Source organism: Centroberyx gerrardi, chromosome 11 (assembly GCF_048128805.1).
Source record: "Centroberyx gerrardi isolate f3 chromosome 11, fCenGer3.hap1.cur.20231027, whole genome shotgun sequence".
NCBI classification, from domain to species: domain Eukaryota; kingdom Metazoa; phylum Chordata; class Actinopteri; order Beryciformes; family Berycidae; genus Centroberyx; species Centroberyx gerrardi.
Genome location: NC_136007.1, coordinates 10,004,425 through 10,028,772, shown reverse-complemented (window position 1 = coordinate 10,028,772; position 24,348 = coordinate 10,004,425). Strand labels below are relative to the sequence as shown.

The window sequence follows — 24,348 nt, the reverse complement described above, 5'->3', positions numbered from 1 at the left end:
GAACTCATAATCATTAAGAAATGTCTCGTCTCTGCAATATTGATCTTCAAACATAAATTCCCTGAAGCCTTTTTGAGAATTAGCAACAAGTCCCAGCGCCCCAGTTTTGGTACAAAAACAAGTTATTTTTAGCTGACTCTAGCAAACATAGAGCCTCTTACAACTTGCAGCAACATCTGTTATAGAATTCAGTAGAATTGAGCAAGTAGTATTAGTGTTCATGTAATCATCTTATCTGAAGTGGTAGCATCTATATTATAATTTACAAACAATAGCACTTTCTGGTAGAAGAGATAATCATTCCTTTTGTGGCCCAACACACTGGAAAAATGGTGAGAAATGGGGAGATGGGGGGGGAATGGGGGGAATTTCCCATTGAATATAACTGTGATTTTCTCTTGGCTGCTGAGAAATAAAACTACCAAACCTCTGTGCTTCTACCTACTTTTGCAGCAGGTCAGAAATGGATTCCTTATTGCTCTGCATCGCTGCCTTCTATCCCTCCCTCCCACCTCTCCGCTCTCTGCACAGGCCAAGGCAGCTTTCCCTGCTAAACTAGGTCCGCTGCTCTCCCTGGAGACAAGGCTATTTAACAGGAAGCCCACTGAACATTAAGGGCTCTGGCAGCAGGAGCAGAGCAGGGTGGTGAGGGGCAGACGAGGGACTCTGAGAGCCACAGTAAGTGGAAGCCTGCTAGACACAGCCGAGGGAGGGCAACCTGAGTGTTCCAGCTTGTCCTCTGGCCAGAAACACAGCAGCAGCAGACCTGTCATCCCACTCACTAATAGTGCAGGTGTGTGTCTGTGTGTGTGTGTGTGTGTGTGTGTGTGTGTGTCTGCATCAGAGTGTACATCCATATGTCTGTCTATTTTCATGCACATAAAAATGTCTGCATATGAGCGTGTTTCTGCATGTCGATGTATTGGTCAGGGCGCCAACAAGGGGGCTGTGTCTTTGTAGCCAAGTCTAGACAGAGTAGAGCGCTGTTGTCCTGTGAAAATCATGTAACTCCAAAGGTTTCACTTCAGTTGAAGGATCGCATGCAACTCTGGGGGTTGAGAAAATTCTCCGACCTCTTGGGCTTATGAAACCAAAAGAAAACCCACCGGATGAAGTCAAAAATGCATTGTGATCAAGCTAAAGCAAGGCTGTTTTCCTTAGTTCCTGAAAAGCTGACATTTTGGAGATACGGGGTTTTCACCTGACCATGACGAGGGGGATGTTGCAGAAGTAGCAGACCCAACACACAGTAATGGCACTGACACAATGCTATCTTGGACCCGGCCAGCTGAGCCAGGAGTGACTCTCATGTTAATATATTACTTCCAATTGGTGGAGCTGACTACAGGGTTGATGCTAGCATTACATCACTTCTGATTAGTGGAAATGACTACAGGCTCCTGACTCACATACCCAAAATGCCACTGATATGGCCGGGGAAATTACAGTAGAATGGCTGTAAGAAAATGTATATAGTGAGCAAACTGGCTTGAGGCTATGCTTTAGGAATGAACAACAGAGGCTGCATCAATTTCCTGTGCACATAGCAGCGGTATTGGTCCTGTGTGTGTGCACACACCCGCTTTGTCTTTGAAATAGACTGACCAGGTGAATTGAGGTGAAAACTTTCATTCCCTAGTGATTTTACCTATTAAACCCACTTCAGTCATGAAGAGGAGATTTAGATGAAGGAGAGGAGGCAAGTTCAAGAAGAAGGATTGAGATTGAGATGATTGACACATGGATTGTGCAAAAGGGGGTGCAACTCAGTATTCGCACAGTGTTTCTGCACTCAGTATATGACCTTCTGCACACTTAGTCCACCTGCATGTGTGTGTGTGTGTTTGCATTCACGGGTGAGAAACACTTCAAGCTGCAGGCTAAAAACCAAACTGACTGGGGATTGCAGGAAAGCAATAGGAAAACAAAATGATTACATGCCCACGGCAGATGGACTGGGATACAACATTCATTGCCTGGATGATTTTACCTTTGAGGCTGTGAGCCTTGGCTTCCAAAGGTCATAATATCTGCAATCAGCCAAATGTTACAATAACTGACATTAGAGTAATAAGTTGTTCAGTCTTTTGAGAGCTATCTGACAGCTCTTCCTCTTCCTTTCTGCAACTCATTAAGCCTGAAGTGCAAAAATAATGCTGGATTTTGGGAGATAATGTGTAATTACAGTTACCTACATCAGAGTCTTTTTATTTACAGCTGGAGACGTCATGTTGGTGAGGGCTGAAAAGGCTTAGTGGATACTTATAGCCATTCTCCTCTCTTTCTTCCTCACTTTGTTTAGCAAAGGAAATAGTCAGTCTGAAGTCATCATCAAGTGAAAGTAAAGACAATCACACTTCTGTGCGGTGCTCAAAACTAGGAGGTTGATAGGCATCGTTTTGTCAGTATCTTAGCTAGCGTTTGATTCCATTTGCACCATGTGGGACACAGAAGGGAATTGGCCAAGATGTGAGGACCAAGTTGTAGGCGTAGTGAAAGGACGGGGGGGCATCTGCCAGATCCACAGCGAAGGAAGAAATCTCTATTCGCCTGTGAAACATCCGTTGAGTCAGACTAAGTGCAGACTGACTCATTTTTCTATCTGGATTGCATCAGAGAGAGATGAGTTCCTTGAAAGCCCCGATGAGCATGCACAGAATAACCATTCAGTCACTTCCAAGTAGAATCATATATACTGAATGCACATTAAACAGGCAATGTCTCGCTGGAATGTAAAATGGCATCTGCAATGGCTCGTGGGTTAACAGTTCATCTAGCAGAATGATAGATGATGAACACATTTTTTCACACACCCCCATAAAAATAAGACATACTGTACAGGCTTTTATTCTACTGTAATATTGTAAGCTGCATGTAATGCTATGAAAACATGTGAATATTGAACATGCTGCTCTGTGGCATTTACAGTAACCCTCATTATTTAAGTGCATCTATATAGGAACACTATTTATAACACTATTTATAATATCCACCCCCCTTATTATATTCATAAGATGTTGAACATATGCTCTCGTCTGACCTGTTATCTGTTCACTAGCTTGTTTCATTATGCATTCACTTGCTGGGTTGCTGTGTTTGCCCTGCTTGCATTTTATTTGAAATGTCAGGTCAACATTGTTGAGGAGTTGTATATCTCTCAGAAGAGCACTAGCCGCGTGCATCGGCTGACGGATTGAAAAGGTTCGTGTAATTTTCCCACCTGATAATAACGTATAAAATAACGTGCTTTTAGGTTCATTACCGTATTTCTCATTGAACCTTAATTTGGGGGCATTGAGTAACAACATCAGCAGGTCTCCCACTGCTTACTGTGGCCTGTAATTGACAAAAATAACTGAGTTGAGTGTCTTGAAATTCGAATGGGTGGGGAGTTCTTGTTCCAAAACGGAGAGCATGGGCCGGAAAGTGAGCTTTGAAAGCCAGAAATCTCAGCACCTGGCAAAGTAATCACTGAGTCATTGATATCAGTACTGGCACATCAACAACCCTATCAAACCCCCGCAGATATATAATCGTCATTTGGTGCTATGGGATGGTAAAAATGTTCCTTATTGCACCTTTAATCCTTAGAAGAGAGTCCGTCTGTATCTTTATCCCTCTCTCTCTCTCTGTCTAAGAGGACACTCCTTGGCAGAGCGCAGCACAGTGGAGTTCTCCAAGCCTAAGGGATCTTAACCCTGTTGATTTGGCAAACCATGCAGATGAGATGTTGCTAAGCACCCGCTCTCCCTCTGCCAGCGGAAAGGCCATGTGGGAACTCAGCGGAGGGGGGAGAGACAGAGAAACGAGGTGGGTAGCTGTGCTAGTTTGCTGCCATAGTCAGCTCTCCTGCAGTGTGTGTTTGTGTCTCTGTGAGTGTGTGCGAGTGTATGTGCCTATAGAGTGAGTGTGTGTGTGTGTGTGTGTGTGTGTGTGTGTGTGTGTGTGTGTCATTGCACAACACTCTCTCTCTCTCTCTCTATCTTTCTTGCTTTACTCCCAGGCTTCTGGGATTAAGGGGTGGTTTCCGCAGGTCCTCAACGTGTGACAAATCTCTAGATGGGGCCAAATTTGAAGTCCTTTGAACTGTGAAACCCCTTTAAAGGTGTAGTATCCGATTTTCCTCTTGAGCTAACACCATCAACAGTTTGTTGTAAATGCTCAGAACAATACAGTGTATGATTAATGCTTCAAAATTGTTGCTTAATTACAGAAAGAATAGAATGATTAATTTGCCTGCTTGTCTTTTTTAACATGTCTACTCACCTTCCTTGTCTTCAGTGAAGAATCTGTCAAACAGCTAATTTATGCTAAAATACAAAGCTTATTTTAATTGCGGGACTTTTAAGAGCTTGCTTTTATCAGCTCCAGGTTAACAACCTGAGATACAATGCAAAAATAAGCCAGATGAAAGAGAATAGCATACACCAACGCCTATGAAGCTTTCTGCACACGTTACACACAGAGCAAAAATGAATAATTTCTGTCCATGTGAGAAAGTGAAAAAGAGAGAGATAGTGAGTCAGATCATCTTGAAGATGTATAATTGAATGTGTGGTGTGTCTCTGCCATCAGTAATTACATCAGGAAACCAGAGCGTCCAGTGGGGCGTCATGCGTTGCAAAGACGCTACCAAAGAAAGAGAGTCGACAGGAATTACAAGCCTTAGGAAAGTTTGTAGCTTCACTTGCAGTTTGAAAATCCCTGATTACACATGTAAGGGGTTCATATGTAAACTCATGAATGGGTACTCATCATTTCTCTCATCCTCTTGAGTCTTGATGCATAATTAAAGGAAGAATCCACCCCAAAACAATGTTAAAAACAGTTATTAGTTATTAATGTAAAGGACGTGACATCACATCCAGATATTTGAATGCAGTTTGATAGCAGAAAATGTTTCAGCGATCTAAAACATCAGCAGTAAACATGAGATTCCCTCAGAATCAAAGAGTGAGGGCTTCTTTCTAGACTCATTTTGCACCGATGTTCAACAATCACACAGCAGGGAGAAATCCATCATAGAAGAGGCAGAGAGACCAATTTCTCCACCCACAGTAGCCTCAATAGACCAGAATGCAATGCAGCAACAAGTCATTTTGTGGTTTCGAGTGAACTGAACAAGTGTTTGCCCTTAATTAAAAACCAGCCATCTCAGTTTGAATACATATTTATTGAGTATGTATGTTATTGTTATTATTATTAGTAGTAGTAGTAGTAGTTATAGTAGTTGTTGTTGTTGTTGTTGTTGTTGTTGTTGTTGTAGTATCCAGGGTCAATGGAGAGTTTTAGTGTCCCATGGTCTAAATGCTGTTTCAGAGACTTTTCTACCATGACAAGAATAAAATTGTGAGGGAAACACTAAATCCTTGTCTTTTTTTTAGCAGAAAAAAAGTTAAAAATTTTAAGATATTCAATATTGGCAAAAAATATTGGCTATTGGTAGTTTCTAAATATTGTTATTGGTATCGACCTTCAAAAACCCATATCATTTGAACCCTAGTATCAACTTCAATTATATGTGACTGTATTTGTGAAGCGGTCATTCTGTACTGATAAATACTACAAACGACAAGATCCAAAATGTCCTGAAGAAAAAACAAAGACTTTCCTTGTTTCGCTCTGCTCTGACTTGCCTTAAACGGCTGGGTTAAAGCAAATTTCCATCCAGTGTGACCTATCACCCTTGCAAGATTTAAGCAAACTGGTAAGTGAAAAGTGATGTTGGGGCTATAAGGGTAAGAGGCAGACAGAAGGAGAAGCGAGGCCATGCCACTGCTTATCATATGAGACCTATTTTAGGTAGAAGCTACTATATCTGTTTTGACAGGTAGAATGCTGGCGGGTCGACCGGCGTCGTCCCTGATGCCAACCAGAGACAGATAAGAAAAGGATGGAAAAACTCCACGGCACACTCCAGCATAAAGCCTCAGTCTGGTATCAGTGAAACAGCCCAATGGCTCACCTACCACAATGGGAAGATAAAGAGAAACACAGGCTTACATGCGGCTGAATGAAATGACACATAGAGCCTTACAATGTAGGTAAGGACATTTTGTGCATCAGTTTATTGAGGATATAAGCATGGACATCTCAATAAAGATGATACACATTGTACAGTTTTTGTCATTTTTGAGTAAAGCCTCTATTCCACTATATATTCCTTCAGTGGTCGTAAAAAAAAAACAAAGAAAAAGAAAAGAAAAAAGAAACACACAGAAACCATATTCAGTTTGGAAAAGAATAAGTTACCTGAAACCTGTTACTAAGTTTTCTAAATACAGGTGATTGCATCCTAAGAAATATCATTTTATTCTTGTTAAAAGGTCTTCAGATTGCAAACAACTTTAGCAATATTTCAAAATCATTTTTTTTTTAATAAATTTGTCAAATCATTTAGTCGGAACAGCTGTTGGATTTTGAATTTGCGTAAATCTAATTTTGGAACAAAAGTCTTGAATCGCTGGCTGTGGTTTTAGTGTTCAGTATCCCAGTCAGAGAGTGAAGGAAGCTGCTCTGGAGAGAGAGAGACTCACGTGTGCCAGATGCTGACTAATTCATCGCCTGTGCAGCAGTCGCACCATGACAGGGCGGCTGAAAAAACGAATTTAACCTCGTAAATGCATCAGGAAAATGCATTGGTGTGTTGGTGTGTGTGTGTGTGTGTGTGTGTGTGTGTGTGTTTGCATCATGTGTTAACATGCTGAGTTTGTCTGCATACGTGCATAAAGAACAACAAGATGATCTCCCATCTGCATATTTTTTTGTTCTGAGGAACCTTCCCTCCTTGATCCTGGAGAGAGAGAGAGAGAGAGAGAGAGAGAGAGCAAGAGAGAAGAAGAGAACTTAAATGATGATACAATGAGGCTACAGTAGGGTGGGTGGAGATGAGGGGTTGCTGCAATAAAGGAAATTCAGTAGTTTTAATCCACTCATCCACCCAGGCAATGACAGCAGGATTACAGCTGAGACTTTATAAAAGAAGGCAATTATGACAGCGCATGGCAATACACTGACCTAAATTCAATTACCCTCTCTGGCACTTTTCAATTTTCTTTCATTAAGTGGATTAAGAAGAGAGACATGTTCTTCAAGTTTAGAAATGATTAAAAGTATGGGGAGGGACGAGAGGCAGTGGAGTGGTGTTGGGGGGTGAGGGGGGTGGAGGGGGGGGGGCGGGGTTCATTTCTAGTTGTGATTAGTCACGGGTGTTTGCTGTATGAATTCATGTTTGGTGCATCAAATTGATTTTGCTCATCCTGAGGGAGAGAAATGATCCATGTCGGGCCTGCACAGTTGAGGGGTTTGTTAATGACATCTGATTAATTGTTTTTTTCACCCCAACCCCGACTCTCACACAGTTGCAGTTGCCAGTTCTTTAGAGTAAGAAGAGAACTCGCCCCGCTTTTTGGAGCAACAGAACCGTTTCAGAGCCGTCGTTGCAACAGATCTACAGGCTGCCCAATCTGATTATTATTATCTTTATTACCTTTATTATTATCGTTATTATTATCTGAATGGATTCAAATGTTAAAGCTTTCGTTAAAGAACCCAATCTGAATGCTGTGACACACTATAGGGGAATCTACTGAGCGATGTGTGTGTGTGTGTGTGCCAGCGTTCCCCACAACAGAGAACAAAATGTGACGCAGGGTCAAAAAGTTTCCTGGCAAGAAGAACTTCCTCTGTAATCGATGTAGCATTGCGGAGGCAACTCATTTGTGCAGCGTTGCCCAAAAAGCTGTCCTGTGTTTCCTCGCCTTGAGACCCATAACTCAATCAGAGTTGCTCTGTCGCAGACTGGAAGAGCTCAATATGTCTCATTTTTGAACAAAGGGATATTTTTCTTTTACTGCTTTTCCCACTGTAGTCTGTATTATTTTTCTCATTTCTCAGAGCCTTAACCTTCCTTAACCTAAGGAGTTGGACCAAGTCTAATTTAACTCTTTTTCATACTGCACCAAGGCTATAGGTCTAATATTTTATTGTTCTTAATGCAGGATCAGAGGTAACTGTGTTTCAGCACAGAGCTAAAGTCAGAGTTTTTTTAGCCATGGGATAAGAGGACAAGTTAGTGGGTCAGTTAAACCAGTCTTTAAAGATCTGGGATGCAGGAAGCCTTGAGCTAAATGCCTCATGAAAAATCACTTTAGACTGGCAGGTAGATGTTTAAGACGGGTTCAGTTCTGGCTTGTTTCAGAAAGACATTGCAGGTAATTAATAAGAATTTCTTCGTTTATATTCACAAAGACTTGTGTTTTGGTCTATTTATATTTACCTACTGCCAGTGCCATTTGAATTCATATCCATTTGTGTTTTCCATTATTTCTCTTGTATCCACATTGGCCTACCAGTTAAACTATAATATAAAGATGAAAGACATAGAGGCACAACAGTGTTTTGTTTTACCGTTCTATGCTCCTCATTTGTTTTCTTTGTACCTTCCTGCTCATTTTTCACAGATCAAACCTACATCTGTGATTCATTCTCTCTCTCTCTCTCTCTCTCTCTCTCTCTCTCTCTCTCTCACTCTCTCTGTTTCTTCTTCCTCATTTCCTCTCAGCAGAAGGCATCAGCCCAATATTTTACATTATCTCTCTTCATCAAAGAGGATTGATCCGCCCACAGCATTTGTTAGCGGTGCAGTTTTCCCCTGTCATCCCAATGTATGATACATGTGAACGTATATGCAGATGCAGTCTCTCTCTCTCTCTCTCTGTCACACACACACACACACACACACACACACACACACACACACACACACACACACACACAATCCCCTGTTTCTCTAATCACACCCACTCTCCTCCTTGCCATTTCTCCTGCACAGACAGAGTGATTGATCTGCTCCTCTGCCTCCTGATGAAAGAGACTCGTTTTGTTCGAGCCGGGGAGCCCAGAGTTCGTCCTGTTGAATCATCTTTCACCCTCTGTCTCCATTTGTTACCAATTGACCCCGGTTTCCTCACAATGTGGGTCAGGACTCGACAGGGACTCAGGTCTATCACTGCTGGACACACAACAAGAAGGCGGCACCTGGGGACCTCTGACTGATCCCATTCTAACTCTTCCTACTTACTACTGCCTAATTTTACTGTTTTATGTTTTCTGATCCTTCTTTATGTGTTTTACAAATAAAGTTTATAATTTTTATTATTATCATTAATAACAAAATTCCCAAGTTTTGTGTTTGTTTGTTAATGATAGTGATAAAAATCAGAACAATATTTCTATAACATTCTAATAGGGATTTATAGTGTCTGTGGTACACAGTATGAGTTTATTGTGACCCTTTTGTACTTTATTGTAGTTTTATCTCCTTTTGTATCACTATAATATTCCTATTCCTATTGGGACATAGTTTTGCTGTGATATTTATATAGCATCCATGATCCTCCTAAAAGTTATTATAGGAATGCTGATGTTCATTTTCATGAGGGTGATCATTAACACTAGAAAGGCCTGTTTTGACTGACTGCTGTTTTTGATCTGAGGGATTAAAATATCTCAGCTTTCATAATGTCCCTCCACTTTCTGTACAAACCAGCGTTTCCAAATCACACAAGGAAATAGGAGTTATAATTATATCTAGCATACTCATTTCAATTGATGCCTTGTTGACCTTCTCTTAGACCCCCAAGAACTGTTATATTTTCTAGTGCTAAAATTGTTATCTTTAAAGGTTAATCTCCTCTGTTAAAAGAATTGCAGAAAATAAGCACCAGCATTGCTTGTATTTCAACCAGAAAGACAGGTCTTTGGCATATAATAAAACCATGATCTGGTATCCTATCTCATTCATCCTTCCTTCTTTCTTTCTTTCTTTCTTTATTTCTTTCTTTAATTCTTTATTTCTTTCTTTCATTGTATAGTGGCTTTGTTCTAGCCTGATTGATATCCAGGCAGCGGTAGCTCCTGTAATACCGGCCTTCCTCTGTGGGTTGCGCACCTTTTTTTGCGAAGTACCGTTCGCTAATGTCCCTAACGAGTTTCCGTCGGCGACGTTGCACTCCGGAAGATTTACTTTTTTTTCTCCTGACACGTAGCAACCAAGTTGGCAGGGTTCTGAGTAAATTTGTCAAACGATACAGGTAAGCACGGGCTGAATTTCAATGTATATTGAGTATAACTGTAGAAGAATGATTATGAAATGGAAATTAGATGGATACTTCAGACCCACACAGGCATTATGGGAGAGATAAGCCAGTTAGCCAGCTAACCTAAACCGTTAGCTAACATTAGCTAACGTTAATAAATTGGCCGCTAAGTTAACGTTAGCCACCCAGAGATCAGCAGCGGTACATAGCTAGCTATATTTTGTCCAAATTATTCCGTTGGTGGTTGTTATTGTCAGCTCTTTTGATATTCAACATAATTAACTATCATCTTAGACTAAGAGGCCAACAGCGCAGCAGTTATCTGTGTTTTTAGGCGTGACGTTGGCTAGCAACGTTAGCTAGGTTGGCTTACAGTTGTATTCAAATCATACAGAGGTAACGTTAACGTTAGTTTATCTAAATTGACTTCGCTGCAGCAGATGGCGTACGCAGTTTCTAGTTAGAAACTTAAGATTTGTCAGTAGTCAACGATTCCTCAGATGTAGAGAAATTGGCCACCGCCTTAAGATTAGCTGCGTCTTCATTTTTCAACTGGTTATAGGTCAATGCAAAGTAAAGAGTGAAACCTTCAGTTCCTCGAGGGAGAAAGATTTTAGAGGTGGACCCCCTCCCCCTCATATGTAGTACCACTAAGTTAGGCGATGGTCTGTAGACGTGTCAGTACAAGTGGTTGTGTTGTCTTCCATATCTTTGCTTCAGGTTAACTTTTCACACTTGTGCCACTAACATTTTCTTTCAATGGCACCCATAACTTTGACACACAGTCATGACTGTGCTGCCTATTGTTATTTGTTTGTTTGCCCAAGATTGAGTCATTGTGCTGTATTGATGGGAGCAAAGTAGATTATTTTCAACTAAAGATCAGCTACAGAAACAGGCTAAATTAGACAGTGTCAAAGACTTTTTGGACTACACTTTTTTCACATCCTGTTCTGATCTCTGTACCGTTTTTTTTAAACTAACAGGACTAATCTATCACAGAAACCAAAGCACAGTTGTCCTGCCTTATATGACGATATTGAAAAGCCAATTTCACTTTTGACTCCCAGCCAAACCAGATTACACACATAATGGTAGATCACAACTCTGTGTTAGTGTAACTAGGAGAGAAAAAAAAACTGTAAACAAAATTTTTTATGATTAACTGCATATTAGTGTGCAAGTTAAATGCCTCACTGTAGGTCAAAATTGAGTTCTAATATAGGTATCAAAGGTGGTATGCAACTGCAAAATCATGGTTTGTAAAGTAATGTCAGCGTAAGATTAGCACAATTCCTTGACAATGCTATTTTATTTACCTTCTAGTTGGGAAATTGGTGAAACAGGTTGCATTGATCAAACTATTGTTCAAACTATTTGTATTTTCCGCTGTTTCTGGCAGAGTGAGAGATGTCGGGGTTTGACAACTTCAACTCAGACTTTTACCAGTCCAGCTACAGTGTGGAGGACCAAGGCCAGGCCGGCTATGGCTACAGCAACACCGAAGACCCCTACAACAAGTAGGCCCAAGTCCTCCTTAACTAATTCACTTTCAGTTAGTAAGGTTGGCAACTGACAGGGACCGCATGACTTGATTTTAGTTCTTGGAGTCACACACTGCGGTGCTTTTCTTGAGTCGTTACAATTTTGGATTAAAATCAAATTAGATTTTTTTTTTCACCATTTCACTGCAGGAGAAAATTGAATTCCTCTAAGAACGTCATTATTAGACATTTGTGTGTCACGGCTGCTAATTCTTGGAAAAAGCAAGGAAAATCTGAGAATCATTTGAGAATCTTTTCCTATGTGGAACTTTTTGGCATATGGCATTCTTGGATCAAGAAAGAAACACTATGTTGCTTAAACAAGAATAGGTGAGAGTATGTGGGAAGGGAATGTGAGAGGGTTATTTTGCAGTTTTGTTTCACTGTCTTCATCTGACAAATGTAAATAAGCTTGATTAGATCCCAAATACATGCTGATTAGGCTAATATTTGACAGTTTGTAAATTGATTTGCAATAGACCCTTTTCACGTTCTGTTTCTCAATGGTTCTGCATTGAGAAACCGGTGCATTACAGCTTCCTGTTGCCAGCTATGGCCTTCACTAAATTGCTCCACAACCTGACCAAAATAACTGAAATGTTTACATTAATTGATTTTTATTTTCCCCTTCTCCAAGAAGTTAGAAGCTGGCTGTAGTTCGATCTCCATACCTAGCATGACTGACTGTGTTTTAATGTTAAGGCAATGGAGAGTGTGAAAGTGGGTAGAGGTTGGCGTCTGTTTATGAATGAGCGAGGATGACAAAAAGAAATCTTTGTTATGTTTGTACTTGGTATTATTTATTTTGGATATTTAAACAGTGCTCTATAGTGCTACAATTTTAGTTGAATATGCTCTGTAAAAATAAATGCATACCACCTAATTGAAAGAGAAGCACATGGAGTGTTTTAATATCCTTTTTCCTACATTTATTTTCTGTGCTTCTAAATCTTTCAATTCAGGAGTACATGTGCTCATTTTGGAAAAGAAAACGTAATCACAGAATCCTGTTAAATATTACTATCTGTGTTATTCCCAGGCCATACGGTCAGTATGACTACTCCCAGCCCATGGGCTACTCTGCCCCAGGGATGATGCAGCCCCAGCAGCCGTACACAGGACAGATCTTCCAGCCCGCACAGACCTTCACCCCTTCCCAAACACAGTCCATGTACAGCAGCAGCTTCGACGACGAGCCGCCGCTGCTGGAAGGTAAATAATCAACTCTTATGTCTCTTGTTTTGTCTCGTAGCACTTCTCTGATACATAATCATTCGAGGGCCACAATATTGTCAGGGAACTATGGCTGGTGTTTGAATTGCTAGTGATCAAGAAATTGAAGCTGTTTCTACTGTTGTACTCGGCGTAAGTCACACTGGCCAAGAGCATCAGCTAAATGCCTAACATATAAATGTAAAATGTGTCCGTGTTGAGATCAGACTGCAGTATCACTTCTAGGACTTGAACCCACAATCTATTCTCAAGGCGTGAAATTAAAGTTTCATCCACTTGCTGCAGTGGCTGGTAGATTCATAATTTCACCAGACAATCTCATAGCTGCAAAAGTACTTTGACAGAGTAGAAAAGGCTGATGGATCACAGGCTGGCTACCTGCCAAAGAGACAGTAAAATTGGCAGACTTACATGCCACAGCCTAAATTTATCTGTCATTGCCAAAATTTTTGCAGCTTTTGGCTGGGGGATAGTGTTCATTTCAAGTCCTGCCTTCTACTCAACCATGGGAATGCTTTTTGTTGACATACATGCACTTGTATGTAGGGCTAACCCGAATGCTTCGAAGCTTTGAAGCTTCTACCGTTGCCATGGTAATCGACGTCCAAATCAGTATTCGTATACTATTCGAATAGTATTTTTTTTTTTGGTTTGTTTTTTTTAATTCATTGGACGAAAAGTTATGTTTCCATCCTGTACATCTCTGTACACGCATACGGAAACGCACTGTATCCGGACATGTCTGGCGACGTGTCAGGAGATATTCGGGCCGCCACACTCCGTAATTCCCCGAGAACGCACAACTTTTGTGTACCGGAGATTTCTGTCACTGTACACGCCTCGTTAAATGTCAGCTCACTCCCGTATACTGTCGCAAATTACCAGATATCACTGTACACTCACCGGGAATCTCATTGCACCTGCACACATGGTCCAAATACGTCCGGAAAAGTCAGTTTTCCACCTTAACACATGTCCAGACACGTCCGGAAAAGGCAGATTATCTCCGCCCACATCAATGTATATTTGCCAGAAAAGTCCGTGGAACACAGGGCTTTCCTATGCTATTCCTAGAGTTTGGAGAGATGGTGACAGACCCTGAATATAAAAACAGCCCTCTGAGGGCTGAACGCACTGGAAGCAATATTTGACACATGTCAGTTGACGCTCTATGGTACACTGCAGGCAGAAGATTTGAGGCCTCAGCAGCACCTGCATTTCCTCACCTATGTATCATACTTGTAATTCATGGCCTGTTCTACAGTCTGCTTTATGTGTTTGGAGACCTGCTACTAGACCAACTAGACTTTACAGTCTCCATATTTTGTCCATAAAGTTGTATGGTTCTAGCTAAATTATCCGCTCAGTTTACAGTCATATATTGCAGGTTATTTTTTAACTTGTTCGATTTCCTTTTATTAAAAGCATAAACCTCACAAAAACGCTGCAAAATCAAACCAAATTCTGAATCGATGTTCCACTTGACACTTCAAGTATGTGTTGGGTCATTGAAAACAATTGCCGTGCTTGAACATGTGCGTCTGACGCTTCTAGTGCATTGCTACATTCAGTGTTTTCCACCTCTCAAAAAGAACCATTATGTAGAAAAAGTATTTGAGAGCCTCTGCTGTGAGTCTGAAATGCCTTCCAGTCCCCTAACCTTTCACCTCAAAGTGTTGTATTGTGTTCTGTGAGTGATTCTGAAGGCCCGAGTCCTTGAATTTTTTAGCTTGTTTGTTGTTCTTCTAGTGTATCTAAGTGATTTGGTAAGTGCTCATTTAGAAGAAAGCTCTTGGAAACGGGACTGTTCATAGAGAATGAGTAATACTGAGAGTGAATAACTGTGATTCTTAGTTATGAGGTGTAAATAGCCACTTGTTGACAGCGAGGCTGTTGAATGTCAAGGGCTTTGCAGCAGCTAAGGGTTAAGTAGAGCAGGGTGCTTTGAGTCTTCAGCACAAAACTCCATTATTAAGTTGCACACAATTACAAAACATCACTCCATCTGATAGTAACAGAAGTTGGCATTGCATACCCCACACTTTATCCCATCCACACTAAAATGTATACTATCAGGAAAGGTGAAGACACGCTTGAAGGCTATCAGAGGGAGAATCACCCTCCTATCATAGCGAGAGTTGTGGTTCCTGTCTGTTTCCTTGAATAAGGATCTGACTGAAATGTCTTTCTGCTGCCTCTTTTGCAGAGACCTTCTTAGCTTACAGTTCCAGTATCCAACCTCCCTGATCTGTGTTTCCTCTTGTGTCCTGTCTTAGAGTTAGGCATCAACTTTGACCACATCTGGCAGAAGACTCTGACGGTGCTCCACCCAATGAAGGTGGCAGACGGCAGCATCATGAACGAGACGGACCTGGCTGGCCCCATGGTCTTCTGTTTGGCATTTGGAGCTACACTACTCCTGGTAAATCATACGGTTAACATTAATGACCAATACTTGTTAACCCGACTCAATAAAAACAGTTAAACAGCAACTCTGGTGGTCAGCATTACTCACGCAGTTGGCTCAGCATTGTTGCTTTAACTGCAGCGGAAGCATCTTGCTGCCAGGAAAATATTGAATAGATTTTTGGCCTTGCTGCTCATTTCATTGCCTGTTGTCGGCAGCGTTGCTCATATACATTTCCCAAAGAAACCTGCATATCAAAACCCGAACAAACAAGACTCCATTGGACCTATGGTTCGAGAAAATATTTTTTTTTAGCAGCAGCAATCTTTAATGACTGCCATCCACGCCTCACGGTGTGGACGCAGTCTGTATGCCTATATATCTCTGTACATCCAACTTGTGCATCCGTGCTGCTGTCATTGTGTATGTGTGAGCGTATCCATCTCCATCTTACAGTGTGTGTATACGTGTGTGTTTTTTACCTTCCATCTTCCAGACGGGTAAGATCCAGTTTGGCTACGTTTACGGTATCAGCGCCATCGGCTGCCTCGGCATGTACTGCCTGCTCAACCTGATGAGTATGACGGGCGTCTCCTTCGGCTGTGTGGCCAGCGTCCTGGGCTACTGCCTCCTCCCTATGATCCTCCTCTCCAGCTTCGGAGTCCTCTTCTCTTTACAGTGAGTACACAGACAAGCAAGCATGGGCTCAGTATAGTCTGTATAGTTAATATAGCGTGTAAATCAAGCCACGGGTTGCAGGACAGGAAGATTATCTTTGTCTACAGGCCGCAGTGGCTCGTACACCCCAAAATCTAGCAGTCACTTTGACTATTTACTAGCCCGATGATTGTTGAATGATGTTGGTTGCCAAAGTGGTTGGTAGACTAGACCAGTGGTTCTTAACGTGGGGTCCGGGGACCACCAGGGGTCCTTGAGGGGGTTCCAGGGGGTCCCCAGTAGGGCTGAAACGATTCCTCGAGAAACTCGAGTAACTCGATTACTAAAAATCATCGATGCAAATTCTTTGCATCGAAGCTTCGTTTAATCCATATAACTATATACACACTCAGTGTTTCGCACGGATGATTATTACTGTTGCACAACGCGCTGGAGAAAGAGAGAGAAAATAGCGAGGGGCGAAGAGAAGAGACAGGTCAGAGAAAACGACAGAAAGTGTCCAAAGTTTCGGATCCAGTGTTGCCAACTTGGCGACTTTGTCGCTAGACTTAGCGACTTTTCAGACCCCCCTGGCGACTTTATTTCTCAAAAGCGACTAGCGACAAATCTGCCGACTTTTTCTGACCATGGGAAGCAATGTTAATGTGTTGAATCCCAAAGCATTTGGCAATAAATTGGTTCGGCTGATGCCGGTTTTCTCTACTTGCTTGTCTAATCCAGAGAGGTCTGACAGTCACAGCGCTTCCCACACACAGCGTAGCTCCCTCCCTCCGCTGAGAGCAGGGACTGTAGGATAGGGTCCACTTGTAATTGCTACCGGCGTACGCCGAAACTGGCCCGGGTGGGCGGAGTCAGTACTTAATATTAAAACGGGATGAGATGAAGGCTAGTAAAGAATGCACGTTAATTATGGCTATATGTAATGGCTAGTTAAGAACGTAAATCAATATGGTGGCTAGTTATGATGTCCCTAAGTTAGCTAAGTTTTGCTCAAGAAAATAACCACAGAAAATAAAATGCTGCAGTCAATTTGTGAAAGCCTGAGCTTCATTCATGTTATTATTATGATAGTCACACACATACACACACACACACACACCCCACACACACACACACACCTACTCCCCTCACAGTGATGCATAAAATACCCCAGAAAGCAAAATATCAGGTGGTGTAAGTAGCAATTGGAGCCTAAAATGCACCAGTCCAATACAGCAGGTATATTCAGTTTAGTTTGATTGCAGTGAGTAGGGTCAGCAGGTGTAGGGCAACCCTTCAACATAGTAAATGAACTTGTATGATATTTAGGCCTAGTAATAAATATCAATAATAATTATTATTTCACCTCGTTTTCAGTAAATCACAGTGTCGTATGGACAGCTTCGTGCGGACAGCTTTTCTCTTTTGTATATTTACTATTGCTCTTTAATAAAGCAAAAGTATTTCTTATCCGATTACTCGATTAATCGATGGAATAATCGGTAGAATACTCGATTACTAAAATAATCGATAGCTGCAGCCCTAGTCCCCAGCAAATTGATGAATTGTTAAACTTCAGCATTATTTCATTTACAAGAAGTTAACACAATTAGAGAATGTAGAGAAATGACTATTTTGATCATAGTTTGACTGTTATCTCTCTACCTACAATACAGATAGTCACGGAATTCTGGACAAAATCATATGTAACAAAAGAAATATTCTCAGATTTGGGTTCAAGAGATGAAATCTCATCAAATGGGGCTCCGTGGCCCTAATGTGGACTAAATTAGTGGTCCTTGATATGAAAAAGATTGAGAATCTCTGGACTGGACCAACCAAAATTTGACTGGTGGCTGGTGTTACTTTCCCACCTTGATTGATTAGCTGGAATGATATTTAATTTTTGTGGGATGTTTGATTAGAGTTTAACAGCTAGGTAGGCTGAACACTTAAAGGAAATGCTGCTTTCTTACAGGTAACTGATAAAACAATCAAAGCTAACTTCCCGCTTTCCTTCCCTTCTCTCCTCCTTAGGGGCATGATGGGAATTATAATAACAGCGGCAATCATCGGCTGGTGCAGCTTCTCGGCCTCAAAGATCTTCATCTCGGCGCTGGCCATGGATGGGCAGCAGCTGCTGGTTGCCTACCCCTGCGCTCTCCTATATGGGGTCTTCGCACTCATCTCTGTCTTCTGAAAAAAGTCACTCAATAACAGTTTAAAATTACTGCTCCCCACTTTCTGTAATTTCAGTCTAATTAGCTTCAGTGTAATTAGTATAATTATTGTCTAATTACACTGTTATTATAGGAAAAAAGGGGAGCTGCTATCTAAAACGGCACCAAGCTTTCTTTTATCTCTCTCCGTCTCTCACTGCATTCCGACTCGTCCATGTTGTCCATCTGCAGACTGGAGTGCATCGTCTCATTCGCTTCTTCCCTCCACCTTGCTCCCTTCATGGATCTTAAAGGAGAGGACTGTCAAATAAACATGGTGAAAAGTGACTCTCCCCTGGACCGCCTAGTATAGTCCTATGATTTTAAGGGCATGAAGGGGAAGGAAGTGAACGAGCATTTCACACCATGGAAGGGCGAGGATTAATATAAGACATTTGGATTTTGGACACAGATGGGAAAAGTTCCTCAATACCAAGCAGGACCAGGAACCAGCCCCCAGCAAACCCAGCAGCCTAATTTAATTCCAGAGCCAGTAAGAAACGCCGCGCATCATGATTTTACGAGAGCTGTTTTGAGCCGTGTCTGGCAAACGCCCACAGATTCCCCTATTACACCTGCAAGACTGAGGGAGATACTTCTCTTTCCTTCTCTCCAGGACTAGCTCCCGTTCATTCTACTTCTACACCCAGAAACAGAGGGACAAAAAGGGGGATGGAGGAGCATCAGTCCCTCAGTTCAGACACTCCTTTCCCTCCTCACTAGCCGCTGTTTTTTTTTTTTTTTTTTCTCTTGAGATTCATGTGAGCGCTGAGGCCTTCCCAGAAGACAAAATACAGTTTGCACAAAAGCCTCATTATTATTCTAATTTTCAAAACCAAACAAGTCACATATTGAAAATTAATATTCGAAGAGACTTGAGATATGTTTCTATAGGTATAGACATGTCTCAATAGGTACAGTAGTCACTATAGCCTCTGTCAGTCTCATTTCTTGGCTCTTTCTTTTAGAGTTGACTCATTTTGTATGCTTCGGTCTGTCATCTGCTGTTCATGTCTTCTCATGCAAAGGCGTACACATTAAAGTTGTCAAAGGTCTCTTAACATCATCTGCCTTGTGATATTGAAAGGTAGATTTTGCGGTTTAGCAGATCTCTGTAAGCAGTGGTATCATTTTTATAGAAGACTGAAACTGGGTGTTTAAGAGGACTGTTTGTTTAAGAGGAGTAGAAAGGAAGAATGGCCAACATACAGTTTAGAAACTGGGTGAATGACACATACATGATGACAGTTTTCACCAACCTGTTTTCAATGGCTTGGTATGAGCTTGTCATACCAAGTTGGTAGAGCAAAGGGTTAGAAGATTCTGCACACTTTGAACCATGACATTTTCATTTTTATTGCTGTTCTCAGCCTGGAAGACCTTGATCAGAGCATTGAACACAATTTATGATAATTTGTATGAATGTGCAGAAAATTAGCACAACTTGGTCAGGTGAAAGGAGCAGTAGCCATTCTTCCAAAAATGCCACTTGGTGCATTTGTTTCAACCCCAGATATTTAGGTCTCCTCCTCTCCTACACCTCCTAGCCACTTATTCACATCTCCAGTCAGCAGCCGCAAGGACGCACAGAGCCTTGCTACCTCTCCCCATGTGTTCACGATGGGTTGGTCAGTTAGTTACAGAGCTTGTGTGATTGTAAACTTTAAGCCCAGCAATGAGTGCCTGCGCGTTGACACATCTGTAGATAAACAAGTCAAAAAATTGCAAACGGTAATAGATTTTCATTGAGCTTTTATCTGTCGAACACCATTGTTTTCAGTGTGATTTTGTCCACTGTACACTGAGTCACGTGGGCACCGTGTTTGTCTAATGCAGGCAAACATATTGAGAAGGATCACACTCACTAGACCACAGAAGGAGCTGTACATTTACAAAATACCATATTACTTTGTTTTACATTGAAACAGACTTGTAGACACATGTAACTAATAGATAGCGGGGTTCTCCTTAAATGGTGTATTTATGGCTGCACACCACTTTTGATTGCTTGAGTCTTATCATTTAACAGAGTAGCACCTGAGCTTGAACTTGTCACAAAATCCCAGAGGAAACTTTGGATACATTCAGACTTTGCTGATATTACTGTAAATCAGGGTCCAGACTTCTGCTGTGGTTGTTTTTGTAAGTTTGATGTCTAATTTGGTCTTGCTTTGTGGAAAGAGAGGCCCTCAAGGTCAGTTGTATTTGTTATGTTGAGATCTGTTTGTGTGTTCAAGCTTATCGCCAGCAGAAACCATGACTCCAGAGTCAGTTGTTTATGGGCTGACGTGTGATTTAAGTTGGCCAAACTACACTAGAAGTAGCTTGACTTTTTTATTCTTGGTTTAAAGTGAAGCTTTAAAACAGTGCTTCACATAACATTGTAAAGTGAAGGTTGACGAGAACAAATATGGAGTTGTATGGTTATGACAGAAACCCCTCTGTTATTTTTTCCCTCCCTTGTGGGTTTTCTCTGTGTACTAAACCTACACAAAACGCATACGCAGGAGAGTTCCTTAAATGGATGATAACCCACTTAGCAGTAATGAATAATTCAAAAATGAAAATAGAGTGCTTTTCTATTCCAACAAACTCAACATCAATGGGATACTTTGCATTTCAAGCAAACCTAACAGGAGCGCTCTGCACTCGCCGGCTGCGCTCTCATATGGCCAAGTATTTATATATGCACATATGTATAATTTGTTTTGTACATCGAAAAATCCACCTGTCAGTCTAGTGTCATGTTGATTCTCTTGATGAGTGAATGAGTCCAGCGTCATGCTTTTATGGGGATATTACTGGCCACTCTCTAAATAAAACATTGCTCGTACATGTTGTAAATTGCTTTTTCAACTCATTTCATTCACACACTGTGGCTCGTACATAAATGCCTCACATTGTTCTGCATTTCTGCACGGTTTCAGCCCTGAGGAATCGCAGAAACAGTTTGCAGACACTCAAGGTATGATGATGGTGAGCAGGATGTTGACGTTCACACACCCGTCGTATATCTGGTTTCAGCCAGTTTGCGGAGCTTGTAGGGTTTGAATATCTTGCATCTGGATTCACTCAGGGGCATCTCACATTCTCACATTCTCCCTCTTGGGCCTGGGGAAGGAATTCATTCCAAAATACCATGCCCTTCCTTGTACTGAGTCCTTACCATCCGAAAATAGTAGCCCAGGGTCTTCTCAACCATTTTTGGTAGATGATCAGGACATTTTTGTGACCTCAACATTTGAAATGCATGTAGATTTTGTGGTAGGACTAGAGGGCAAATACAGTTTCATTTCCTGGGAGCAGAGAAGTCAAGCTGGTCAATAAGATTTAAACGAGAAAGTATTACAGTTATAGTTTGATTAGCAGTTTTTCAAGGAGCTCCATTTTAATATCAGCTGACCTAAGGTTGGGAAAAGCCCACAATACGGGTGAGAACGAGGTGCAAATTAAGAGGATGTTGCATTATATCCCAGGATCAAAGTTTCTAATGAGACAAAAAAATACATTCTAGTTTGTTATATTCTATCTTTCACAATTGATTGATACAAAAAATAGAGAAAAATCCAATATAAAAGCAATTAAACTGGTTTCATAAGAAAGAGTTGCATTCTATCCATTCAAATATTCAGTGTGTATTCAGAGACGTTTAGTCATGGCTGAATGTCAAATAGAGTGACAGTTTTAAATTAAAAGGTTGATACACCATGAGCTCCAGTCGATGATCAGCATGAGGTAGATTACCACCATATCAACAAAAATCGATTATTCTTTTCATTGCAGTTTTAATTTAGATTCTCACAGAAAAGAGCCTATTTTCATCAGTCTCATACTACTCACCATCATGTATGTTGTATAAATATTTAGAAGATGGTCGACAAACTTAAGGTGGCTTTACCCTCCACTACATCCCTCCTGCCAGTTCACACCCAGAGGACAAATAGTAATCCAACAGTTTGACAGACACCTGACAGGACTAGTAAAACCCTGGATGGGAAGGTATTATGGGATGTTGTCTCTCAATTTATTTTAAGATCCATATAGAATGATCGCCCCAACACAGGTCAGTCATTGTATGAAGAGACATGGGGCGTCTGGTTCTCAGGTTGTGGGTCCAAGGGCCTAAAACGGGCCTCAAAACTTGATTTCAAAATCCCCAAATGGGGTCTTGAGTAAAGGAAAGCATTTCCAAACACACTGGCAGTATAGCAGGGAAAAGAAAAACTGTTTCTGTGGGATAATATCTACATTTGACCTCAATTAACATTTTACACGTCTGGGTGAGCAAATCGACTTGAGAGTGTAATCTATTGATTTATGTGGGATCCAACAGTGACACTAAGTGTTGCCCTTATGGAACTTACTTATTTTTTCAAAGCTTTATGACTGGTTTAAAACAGTTAAATTCTCCTATAATATGGTCAGAACTGGACATTTGACATTCAGCATCTCTGTAAAGTGAATTATTTATTCTCACACCAGACGTATCTGCTCTATACAGCTCTTTCTTCTCTGCAGAAAATGCAGTAGCAAGATTTCTCATTAGAACTGGAAGCAGAGTTTTAGCTAATTGGTTTCCAGTTGATATTAAGATACATTTTTAAGATTTAATTGACTACTCTGAATGCAATAAATTACTTTAATTCCCTTAGTACAGAGAGACATGGATCTACGCACAAAAAAAAAACTTCTAAAAAAGTCTAAACAGGGCATCAGGGCCTGGATAAGAAAACAGTCTCATTCTTAGGAACTTGCATTTAACTGCTAACTTGTTTTTGCACCTTTTACTCTGTAGCAGTATTGTTCATTTGTTACGGAGCCAATAGTCTCAGAATTTGCTGAGCGTGCTGTAATGAGCAAGCATTATCATTTGTCCTATTGGCTTCAATTTGATGGCTTTCATTTTGTACCTTAAAGTCAGCAAATTGTTAAGATGGCTTTCAAGCCTATAGCGTTATAACTTTTTTTATGTTTACTTGTATTGTTTTGATGATATTACCATTACATTGTCTTGTGCTACTTCTGTTGTGCTGAGTGAACCTTAATAGGATAGGATAGGATAGGATAGGATAGGATAGGATAGGATAGGATAGCACTTTATTAATCCCCTTTGGAAAATTCAGGTGACACAGCAGCAACTGGCAGAACAGTACCAAGGAAAACAAGTACAATAAGTACAATAAGATAATAAAAGAGAAGAGGTAATAAGATAAAACAGTAGAGGTAATGTACATAATATGGAGACTATAGAGACAGTGCAAAAATGCAAATAATAATAATAATAATGTGTATTTGTATATATATATACTGTATATTTATACATAATCAGGGGTTCAGTCATTGGAGCCTGCAGTGCAGATCTTACATTTATTATAGGTGATTGTTAATAAGTTTGTTGTGTTCACAGCACTTTGTTTAACTCTGTACAGATTAGTAATAGCAGTAGTACTAATAGCAGCAGTGGTGGTAGTAGCAGTAATAGTATTTCTTTTGAAGCTTGAAGCCAGAAATTGAGGTGTTGTCTCAAACTAGTTATTTGTTTGTAATGTTCATTCCTTTCCCCATATGGCATATTTATTGTGCTAAACTGGGGGAGAGCTTTTCCAGTTTGGAAATCTTAATGGGAGCCAGATGGCTGTTGGATTGACAAGATCAGCAGCGAGGCAGGTGCTGCGGAGGAGCCTCCTTCTGTGAATTCCTGCCTCCTGAAACATTTACAGCCCTGCGCCTGCAGGAGACAGTGTTGAGTTGCATATGGTCTGTCCACTTGGCTGACTTGCTCATCTTGGTTGAGTGAACATTCAGTGTGGTTGCGGTGCTGATTGGCTGATTGGCTGCAGCGTGAAGTTTCCCCTGGAGCACTAGACTACATCCCCACCCCTCTCTCTAAACTTCCTAATAGTCATTATCAGGGAAATGTATGACTGAATGACTTAACTTCAGCCAAACCCACACAGCTCGGTTGATTGAGTTGTTTTATTGGTTGTTTGTTTATGCCATTTGTTTGGCTGGTTCTTTGTTTGGTTGCTTAGTTAGCAGGCTGACTCAGGCTGCTCATCTTACATAATGCAACATAACATGCCATTTAGTGGACACATTTATCCGAAATGCCGTCAGTGCCATGAGTGTAAGTATTTGTTCCATGGGTGGCCCAGTGAGGATTGAACCCCTAACCTTGTCAGCCATGT

At 41.1% G+C, this 24,348-nt stretch overlaps 1 protein-coding gene across 1 annotated transcript; it reads left to right on the top strand.

The window, feature by feature from the left end:
- Positions 1-10,016: 10,016 nt before the first annotated feature.
- On the top strand, positions 10,017-20,993 carry yipf5 (Yip1 domain family, member 5). Its single transcript, XM_071897141.2, has 6 exons — positions 10,017-10,094; positions 11,503-11,620; positions 12,684-12,856; positions 15,154-15,299; positions 15,781-15,962; positions 17,979-20,993. The coding sequence occupies exons 2-6, from the start codon at positions 11,511-11,513 to the stop codon at positions 18,139-18,141; spliced, it is 774 nt and encodes a 257-aa protein (XP_071753242.1). The 5' UTR covers positions 10,017-10,094; positions 11,503-11,510; the 3' UTR covers positions 18,142-20,993.
- Positions 20,994-24,348: the final 3,355 nt, after the last annotated feature.

What these genes read in the sequence shown, in the direction of transcription:
- yipf5 (XM_071897141.2), top strand. Translation starts at nt 11,511, where the DNA reads ATGTCGGGGTTTGACAACTTCAACTCAGACTTTTACCAGTCCAGCTAC. An exon ending in ACCGAAGACCCCTACAACAA is followed by an intron (nt 11,621 to 12,683) that starts GTAGGCCCAAGT and finishes TGTTATTCCCAG; the next exon opens with GCCATACGGTCAGTATGACT. An exon ending in CGAGCCGCCGCTGCTGGAAG is followed by an intron (nt 12,857 to 15,153) that starts GTAAATAATCAA and finishes GTCCTGTCTTAG; the next exon opens with AGTTAGGCATCAACTTTGAC.